Raw genomic sequence first — 10000 nt, 5'->3', positions numbered from 1 at the left:
CAAAGTGAGCCGAGTGAAGTCGAGTAGGGCCAAATGGATCCAGTAGTTGTTCTCTGCAGCTCAGAGCTCTTTTCATGACCAACCTTTTCACTTTCTGCCCTATGTCCTCCCATGGTTTTAACTCGCATTGTTTCCTGCCAATCAGTTGCTTGAGCTCGTTAACTCCTTTCTCTCTTTAAGCTAACCTTCAGACAGATTTACAGGGAGCAGTGAGGGATTGAGGACTGAGTGACAGAATCTGTGTTGAGGCTCATTGGCTTTTTTCCACTACAAACATTCAGGAAGCACAGAAACTGGATCAGAGGGAGATGTGGGGCTGTTTACCTGGAATCCCCTTGGAACAGGTACTGGATGCCCTGACCATGATGGACGTCCCAGTCCACAATCAGCACTCTAAAAAAACCACAAAAACATCCAACACTTGAATAACAAGCAACACTTCAGGAAAACCTTTTCAGAATAAAAGCCTCTTCAGATCATTTTCAGAATCAGAGCATCATCACAACCTTTCAGAATAAGAGCATGTGCATCTGGAGGTGTCTGTTTTTTTACAAATAAAGGTTCTGTGCTAGTCTGAATGGGTCTTTTTTCCAACAATTGAACTGTAATCTGTTCTCACACAGATCCTTTAAGAGCTTTTCATTAACTCTGCTGCTGCTGTTTCTGAATATGTTCTGGAATCAACCAGCAGGGGGCGCTGCTGCAGAGTGTGAGCGCAGGCGAGGCTGAGCATCTCTCACCTGCTGACAGCGTGCCGTTTCTGAGCGTATCGAGCTGCGATTGCCACGTTGTTGAACACACAGAACCCGTTGGGCTGGTTGGCCTGAGCGTGGTGACCTGGAGGTCTGACAGCAGCAGCAGAAGAAGAAGAGAGGTCAGGTTTATCTTCTGGGACAGGCGGCAATAACAGGAGCTGCTGCTTTTACCTGGTGACAGCAAATCCGGTCCTAAGTTCAGAGGTCATAACTCGATCTACCAGCTGGAGGACTGAACCAACGGCTGTAACACAGACCTGGAAGGACTCCTGACACACACACACACACACACACACACACACACACTGTTTTCATATGCTTACAGGGACCTTCCATTGACTTCCATTCATTAATAGCCATGAATTTGAACTTTCTGCTTTCAGTTTAGACACTGAATTTGGACAGCGCCACCCGATTCTAATCCCTGCAGGTATTTGTATTCATAACTGACAAGAGCCTCAGCTTTTAGACATGAAAGGAATCATTTTCATCAGTTTCACTGTAAAGCATGTGTGTGTGTGTTCTCACTGGATGGAGGTAGACTGAGTCATATCTCTCAGAAAGACTCTGCAGCTCAGTCTGGGTCATCGTCTGAGTTGACTTTACAGCATCTATGTAATGTTTCCTGCAGCCACACAAACATCAACAGCTCTGTCTTTACTGAGCAACATTATGTAAACACAAACAGGAAGTCAGGCTGCTTGCCCTCTGATTGGTGGACTCACGTATGAACAAGCAGCAGCTCTTCCTCTGTAGCTTCTCTGGGCTGAAACACAAACACACACAGAGGTCAGCGCCGGCCGCTCAGGTTGCCGAGTCGCTCGGCAGATGTCAAAGTCACAGAGACTCAGACTGACCTCCACAGTGACACAGAGACTCAGCAGCTTTTGCCTCTGCAGTTCTGACATGATGAACGTCACTCTGTCAGGACGCTCTACATGGCTGGAAAACCAATCAAAAACTTCATCAGAATGAAATCAACCAATGGGGTGAATGGAACCATCTCTGGTTCTCCATTCGTTGAATTAATTGTTGCAGTTTTTAAACTCCTGAAGCGGACCAGAAGTGCCCCAAAGGATTCTGATCAGCAATTAAATCACCACTGATGGACAGATCTGGACCTGAACAGGACTCCAGCGAGCCATCAACAGCAGGAGCTACAGCTACCTGAGATCCCACAGGTTCTGATGATGTGTGAAGATCTCTGAGTAAACCAGTCCGGTTCCACTGACTGCAGACCTGCTGGACAAATCCTGCAAACACACACAGAGATTACAGCTGCTTGAGGACCCAGTGTGAAGCTGCAGATATTCAGGGCAGAAGATGTGAGATCAACTGTCAGGAACTCCAAGAAAGCTCAGTGTTGAACAGAAGATGCCAACAGAAATATTACTCTGCTCCCCAGGTGTTCTCACCAGTGTCTTCAGCCTGCTGCTCAGCTCCTCCTCCTGCTGCTCCTCTCTGCTCCTCATCCTTCCCCTCTTCTTCACCTCCTGCAGGCTGCCTCCTCCTCCTCCCTTCTGCTTCTCGCTGACAGCCTGAAACCACAGCAGCAGGAGCACAAGGTAAACACACCTGAGCTACAGCCTCACCTGAAGTTGACTGAGTGGCAGGAAGCTCCGTCTGCAGCTGTTCAGCTCAGGTGGATCACTTACTCGGAGGTTCTAGATGTCCAGCTGCAGGTTCCGCTCCGATTATTCACTGACCCAGCGGGTCAAACTTTACACACACACACACACACTCTGTTTAAAGTCCATCAGAACATGTCCGTCCTTCAGTGACAGGTGACTGCTGTTAAACATTGATCAGCTGTTTCTGTTGGACGACAAAATAATCTGTTCTGTTCTGGACCCACCCTTCCTGATTAGACCGGGCCAGTGCTTGATTCTGGAAACCAGTGTTAGGGTCACTGGTTCCGGTACTGTGAAGATTTAAGCAGGGTTTGGTTCTGACTTTGGGGGGAAACTGGCAAACTATGTCAGAACCAGAACCATCAGAGTTTAGTTTCATCACTGAAACAATTAGAATAGATAGACCCAGAACCTTCAAGAACCACCGACTCTGAGGGTCTACTTGGTTCTGAAATCCCTTTTTACTCTGACCAGACCCTGACAGACAATATTTATCAAAAATTATATTTAAAAATCATAATTCAGGAAAATAATTTCTTAAAAATAGAAGTCAGAGATGTTCTCTGGTGTTGTGATTATGGGCTCAAAGTCCTTAATAATTACAATTAGTAATTTATCATTAATAATTGATAATTATTAACCAAAACTACGCTAAATGTCACTGGTTATTCAACTGCTTCACTGAAGGTGGGGGAACTTTGACCTTATTTTGACAGAAAAATCACTCTAAACACAAACATTTCTCTTAATTATATATGTGAAGATTTATTAAAACCATATAGCCTTGATATAATTACTACTCTGGCACAAAAACCTTCACCTAACTAACAAGCACTATTCTACACAAAGGGATAAAAATGACTACCTAACAATAATAATAAAAGAAAATATATGCGCAGATCTATGAAGATCAAACCAGCAGTTTTATGAACAAAATGTGTAATTTGGGTTAAATGGAAAGAAGTCCACCTGGTGCTGATGTCTCGATGGCGGCGATCAGCTGTTAAAACGGTGAAGCCACGCCCCTTTAGCCTCTAGTAGCTGATCGGCCCAAATCTCGAACAAAGAGTCATAAAACTCTGAGGCGGGAACTCAGTGGAAAAACTCCAGTAATAAAACTGGAACAAAGGAGTGGTCAGACCACGAGACCCAGACCGCAGTTGCTTTAGATGGAAAACTTTAAAAGTCCAACTTCCAACGGGTCAGGTCTGAAGAAGAAAAATGGGTGGGGGGGAACCAGAGTTTCATGCGTCCGTGATCAAGTCAAAAACGGTAAACTTCTCATCCGTCCAAAACGGGGAAAATATGAAGAACCATTACAGTCGACTGAATCAACAAGGAGGGAAACTCATGTCCTTGAAAATAAAACCTCTGTAGGTTTTCACCTGCACCAGGTGTCGGCGTGATCTTCGATCGGTTTATGAATCTTCTGAAGACAGATTTCCAGCTTTCAAGCTCTTCCAGGAATGGCCGTGTGGAGGAGAAGTTCGCCTGCAAGCTTTTGTCTCTCCAGATATGTGCCTCCGTTGCGTCGTCCTGTGAGACGCTGGAAATGGCAGCGAAGGTTTGTTTTCCGCAGGTTTTATAATCGCAGCGACGCCTGTTGAGCTGCGCAACCCAGCCGGTCTGTTCCCCCAAAATGGATGACCCCAACACTGTCCTCTCAGTAGTTTTAGATCTTCTGAGACATCAGCAGACCTTCTCTCTGTTCAGAACAGGTGGACCTCAGTACACACATGTGTGTGTGTGTGTGTGTGTGTGTGTGTGTGTGTCTGACCTGTGGTGACAGGCGAGGAGATCTCCTGACTGATTTCACTCCGGATCCTGGAGGATCCAATTCTGATGGCATTACTGATCCAATCAGACCCACCTGCAAATGAACAGAACCACAAACACAAATTGACAACTAAGGGAACACTGACCAAGTTCCGGTTCTGCACCAGGGTCTGGATGCTTTTGCTAGCAAGAGAGGTGGATCAGATTTAAGCCTGAACAGATCAGAACCAGCTGTTGTGACAATGAAAATCATCAGGTTTCATCTTCATGTCAAAGTCAGAACCATACAGTCCATGTGGAACAGTGGAACAGAGCAGAACCTTAGAGAAACATTAACCTCCGAACTGAAGAGAACCAGAACCATTTCAGTTTATGATCAAACTGACCAACCAGATTCAGAAGCAGCTGTTAGAACTTCTGATTTCTGTACAGAGGTCACAGAACCTGACCCGCCTTCGGACCAAACAGTAACTCAAGAGTCACTCTGTTACTGAGCAAGGAGCATGCAGGGGGGTAAACAGGTTCGGAACCAGAACAGTCGCTATTAGATATTTACTCAGAAGGTTCTGTTTCTGGGTCACAGAGCAGAATCTGTGGCAATAAAACCACCTGTCGTTTAGAAGAACAAAAGACAGAACCAAGTCTGGATATTAAAATGATTTTTGACTCAGAATCTTCTGGACCCTATCCGCAAAACCACAGCACCGAACATTCTGTGGATTCTGACTCCGGTTCTGATCAGAACATATCGGAACATGTTCACTTTCAGCTTATATATTATTCATAATGCTAACGGGACTGTCAGCTTCATGCGGACCCATCGGACCCAACATCAACCGGACCTGTTTTCAATCCATAAATCTACAACCGAAAGCGGAACTAACCTGTTAACCTGCTTCAGCTTCTTCTGGGACTCAAAGTCAGGCTTCCGGCAGGTTTCCGGTTCCTGCAAGCATCTAAACACCGAACTTCCCAGCAGATTCTGATGGTTCCGTTCGGTTCTGTTTGTTTGCGCCAACTGAACACCGCGATGGACGCTCTTAGATGACGTCACAAATCAAGGCGCATAAAACACGTTAGTGTCGCCTTGCTTGTGTGTGGTTGACTTGAACGATGCGTCAACTCAGCCGCCATCTTGGTCCGGGAACCATGCAGGCTGCTGTAGAAAAGGCTGCCTGCAAATACTTTATTATATAATAATTTATGATATTATGATCCAAACATTTTTAGAAGGGATCCGATCTAGAACATCATAACAAGTACGTTTAACAGAAGTGAGATAGAAAATAATGGCTTTGTGGCCATTCATTTACTAAAATATTAGAACATTTTTGCACATTTGAACAATATGAGATGTTGTGTTCATTAGCTGAAAATAACTTCTTTACATCTCTTTTTTTATCTGGGAAAACAGAAAACAAACAGATGCTTCACATTGCTTTTGAACTAAACATGTCACATACACACATACTCAGGACTCAGCGATGCCCTCAGTGCCTGTTTGGGCCGACCTCATTCTCATCATAATTTACCCTAATACCAGGATATTACAGTTATCATGCATTTAAGTACACTGTTTAAGATTAACACTAAAGAAAATAAGAATGATGTTCATTTTATACCACACACACTGTAATAACTAACACATAGACTCAAAAATACTTATCTTTAAAAAGTACTCAGAGTCCTCAAGGCTCCACAAGTCAGGAAATTTGAGAAGGACACCTCAAAACATACAAAAAGTTAAACATTTACCCAGTAAAGGTCAAATATTGCCATCCCATATCATCCATTAAATGTGCAAGGTGTCTTATTTATATTCAATAACAGCCGCAGAACAGAGCTGTTTCCATGCAGATGCAGTCTGCAATTTGGGACTAAGAATCTCCGTCTGGAGGGAAGAAGCTGCAGCTCTCTGTGGAAAGGACACCTTCTAAAATGGAGGAAGCTCTCTCCATTTTCAGAGTGAACTTTTGGTTTAGTTCTAAATAGTGAAACTGGATGGAGAGCTGTGGAATACTGAGTTTGGGAAATTGTAGGAACTGAGACCTTCAGAGAGTTCCTGCAGATCTGACAGATGTTCAAACTAAGAAATGAGACGAACTCCACCAGCAGACATAATGAAACATGATCAGATTTATTTAACATGACATCAGGATCAATAAGAACACAGAGTCTATTTAGGATTCCACGTCTCACTTCCTGTTAGATATAAACAGCAGAAGACGGCGCAGAACAAAGAATAAACAAACATCATCACACAAAACCTTTGAATCACAAATGGAGCTTTCTGATTGGCTGCTGGAGTGTTCACGCTGAAGGAATCAGCCAATCAGGTGGCAGTTTGGACTTTTGTGGCTGGGTTTGAGTAAAACAAATCTTATTTTGAAAAACTGATATGTTCTGATGTATTATTCTCCTTCTCAGCTTGTACTGTTTCATAGGTGTTTGTGTTACCACAGCAACAGCACCTGCTGAATCTGATCGGGCTGAGGATTGTGGGTAATGTGGTTCGTTAAAGTTTAGGTAATATGAGCAGAATGTTTCAGCACCAACAGAGTCAGTGGATCTCAGACCAGAACCACACCAAGGAACCAAAACCACAGAACTCTGTTTCCTGTTCAATAAAATGCTGAAGAAACTACAACATTTAGCGTAATGCTCCTCAGCTCTGGAACCCACAGCCTGAAAACCTGAGCTGTGCAGAAACTGCTGGCTCCTTTAAATTAGGCCTGAAAACATGTTTTACCATAAACACCTGATAAACCGATCATTTTATCAGCATTTTATTGTATTGTTCCTTTCTTGTCATGTGATGTGTCACGCTTCTAATGTGTATTTCAGGTTTCTGATGTATTTGGCGTTTTTATCTCTGTTCCTGTATTTGAAGTGGAACTAAACCCCTTACAAAAGAATAAGTCCGACCCAAGACAAATTTAGAAAAATGCCACCAAAGTGGGCGGCGCCAAGAGTGGGGATGAGTGGAGGGGGTTAAGCGGGGTGTGGTCAGGAGGACGAGGGAAAATGGCAGCTGGCTTAATTTGGTATCTTGAAACATAGAGAGTTAACAGAGTGATGCTGGTAGTTTCACCACAGACAGATCTTTTGAGGTGGAGGACTTTTCACCCTCTTCCTCATCGGAGGTTAAGAGAGGCTTTATGGAGCCCAGTGGGTCTGAGCCTCATCACTTCGAGCCGCTGGCTCAAGGCGCTAACTTAGCGATGACTGGAGCTGCCGAGGCAGTGGTGGAGCAGTTCCAACTCCTGACTCGCTACGGGGTCAGGAATTGGAACCATCTCACTCACCGTCTGAGTGAGATGGTTTTATACCAGAACACGGGGCTGTGACGTAGACATGGACCAAGCTGTACCATTTGAACCAATAGGAAAATTCAACTGCAGTAACTGCCGGTCAGCCCAAAGAGGGCAGCACTAAGACGTTTTAGGACAAGTATTGCAGAAATAAACAAGTTTACATGAAAAATATAAAAATAGGACAGTAAGAAAAATATGGCACCTTTAAGGCCCAGTTTATACAGTTTATCTGTAAAAGAGTTGATTTGGGTTTTAGTTCCACTTTAAATGCTGCCATGCAAATAAACTGGCCGTATAAATAGGTACAGAGAAAACAGCTGAATGTTTCCATGTCTGTATAATGGTTTTAACATCAGACATTGCTGTAATGGTTACCGAGTGGCTCAGACTCACACTGAGATAAACACAGAGTGACTGCAGGTCCCCGTAACGTTCAGCTTTACATCTGCTAGATCTAAGCTGTGATTGGACAGTTCTTATTTTTTATCAAAGTTACATATTAAACCAAAACAGAACCTTTTTTCTCTCGGCACCAGATGCTGAAGCTGCTTCTGTGTGGCTGCAGTTTTATCACATTTTGTTTCTCGGAATGGTTCACATCAGACCGGTTCACTGACCAACGAGCATCTGGAACCAGTTAGGGCCACTTCCTCGAATCATCTTCTTGGATCAACACAACAATGTGAGGTAAGCTGCTGTAATTGGACCGTCTTCCTGGGGGTTCTGGATCACAAATGTGAAGCAAAGAAACTGCAACAAGGTAAGATTCACCCGATCCAGATCAGTTTTATTGTTTTGGTTCTTTGGTCAATCAAATATGGCTCTGACTCCGCAGCTAAAAACATTCCTATGTGCATCCTTCAACTACTAAAACCATACCAGGAGATGGTCCCACCATCCAACAGTCTACCTGTCTTTGGCAGAACGCAGGTCGGTGGTGATCGGGTCGTGCTGAATGGTTTGGTGCAGCATCAGAGCCAGCAACCCGGCCCGGTTAGTCATTGCTGTCCTCAGGTTCCTCTCCTGCTCAAACAGCTCATCCAGCTTGTACCACTGAATGACAGGAGGGGAGGAGAAAAGGAGATGTGGTCAGAGGAGCTCAGCCTGTGGTAATACCTGCAGGATCAGTCCTTCAGCAGGATGTTCAGGTGAACTTGGTCACAAAAACAAACTTCAGATGTGACAGAAAACTGTCAAACGTTGGACGTTAATCCACCAATCTTGTTAATGACACACCGTCATCAGCTCAGGTACAGGAAAAATGCTGAAATCAGCCTTTAATCTGCATTTCTAAAACAAATACTTTCCTAAGCCTGATTCTGCAGATGAGTCAACCACTAACAGAGAGAGAGGGAGAACTGGCAGACATTAACGAGTTGTCACATCCTAACGAGCTGGCTGACATTACCAAACCGTCACGCCTTAACGTTGACAAGGCTTAATTGGCTGAGGTGCAGGACCTCATGACCTTTCAGACCTGCAACACCATATTGTGGTGTCACACCTTAACAACCTGTCTGACCTCAGCGAACTGGGAAATAAAACAGTTTGGAGTCAGATCTTGAATTTGTTACTGAACATCCTCAGGGATTATAAATAATCCAGTTGGACTCTGTTACCACTCGAACTCTCTCCAGGTCAACCTCGGCCCGCCGCAGCTTCTCCCAGCAGTAATGTTTGTTGCACTTCCTCTTGGAAACCCGACAGAACTCTCCAGTGGGCTCGAAGACGTCTTTGACCAGAGGACATCCACACACTTCATCTGCTGGGACCTGAAACATCAGAAACCATCTGGGTCACTGGGCCTGAACAAAAACGTAGCTTTTGTTTGGACTGTCAGATTCTGTCTCTCGGTACTGATCCGTTTCCCGCTTCTGTTACAGAAAGAAAACAGGACAGAGTATCACCCGCGTTGGTCTGACTCCATGAACTTCTTGTTTATTCCAGCTTCCAAAAGATCCGACTCCAGCAAAGAAAGAGGTTCTGATCCTCTTCTGAACCATGGACAGGTTTACCTTTTTATTACAGAACTTCTCAGGAAACTCCAGAACTCGTCTGGACCAACAGTTACTTTATGTTTTTATCATCCATCCATCCCTCCATCATCCATCCATCCCTACATCATCCATCCATCCATCCTCCATCCATCCATCCATCCATCCTCCATCCATCCATCCATCCATCCCTCCATCATCCATCCATCATCCATCCATCCGTCCATCACATCTATCCATCCATCCATCCATCCATCCATCATCCATCCATCCATCCTCCATCCATCCATCCGTCCATCATCCATCCATCCATCCCTACATCATCCATCCATCCATCCTCCATCCATCCATCCATCCATCCGTCCATCATCCATCCATCATCCATCCATCCATCCTCCATCAATCCATCCATCCATCCATCCATCCATCCATCCATCCATCCATCCCTACATCATCCATCCATCCATCCATCCATCCATCCCTCCATCATCCATCCATCATCCATCCATCCCTACATCATCCATCCATCC

General features: G+C 44.6%; 2 protein-coding genes across 3 annotated transcripts in view; both read right to left on the bottom strand.

The window, feature by feature from the left end:
* Window positions 1-5207, bottom strand: part of hdac6 (histone deacetylase 6) — a 19938-nt gene extending 14731 nt beyond the window's left edge. For both annotated transcript variants that reach the window (XM_047365768.1, XM_047365776.1), the window contains exons 1-10: window positions 5047-5207; window positions 4164-4256; window positions 2171-2293; window positions 1923-2008; window positions 1613-1697; window positions 1481-1521; window positions 1284-1380; window positions 927-1024; window positions 741-845; window positions 325-393 (exon numbers count right to left, since the gene is read on the bottom strand). In XM_047365768.1, the coding sequence (XP_047221724.1) occupies window positions 325-393; window positions 741-845; window positions 927-1024; window positions 1284-1380; window positions 1481-1521; window positions 1613-1697; window positions 1923-2008; window positions 2171-2293; window positions 4164-4235 (776 nt within the window). In that variant the 5' untranslated portion in view covers window positions 4236-4256; window positions 5047-5207. The remainder of the gene's footprint in view (window positions 1-324; window positions 394-740; window positions 846-926; window positions 1025-1283; window positions 1381-1480; window positions 1522-1612; window positions 1698-1922; window positions 2009-2170; window positions 2294-4163; window positions 4257-5046) is intronic.
* Window positions 5208-6280: 1073 nt separating this feature from the next.
* Window positions 6281-10000, bottom strand: part of cxxc1a (CXXC finger protein 1a) — a 28425-nt gene continuing 24705 nt past the window's right edge. The window contains exons 13-14 of the mRNA XM_047365909.1: window positions 9096-9248; window positions 6281-8529 (exon numbers count right to left, since the gene is read on the bottom strand). Of these exons, the coding sequence (XP_047221865.1) occupies window positions 8383-8529; window positions 9096-9248 (300 nt within the window). The 3' untranslated portion in view covers window positions 6281-8382. The remainder of the gene's footprint in view (window positions 8530-9095; window positions 9249-10000) is intronic.

The sequence above is a fragment of the Girardinichthys multiradiatus genome, chromosome 1 (assembly GCF_021462225.1).
Source record: "Girardinichthys multiradiatus isolate DD_20200921_A chromosome 1, DD_fGirMul_XY1, whole genome shotgun sequence".
Lineage (NCBI taxonomy): Eukaryota > Metazoa > Chordata > Actinopteri > Cyprinodontiformes > Goodeidae > Girardinichthys > Girardinichthys multiradiatus.
The sequence above is the reverse complement of the archived record's forward strand: the minus strand, read 5'-3'. Positions and strand labels throughout refer to the sequence as shown.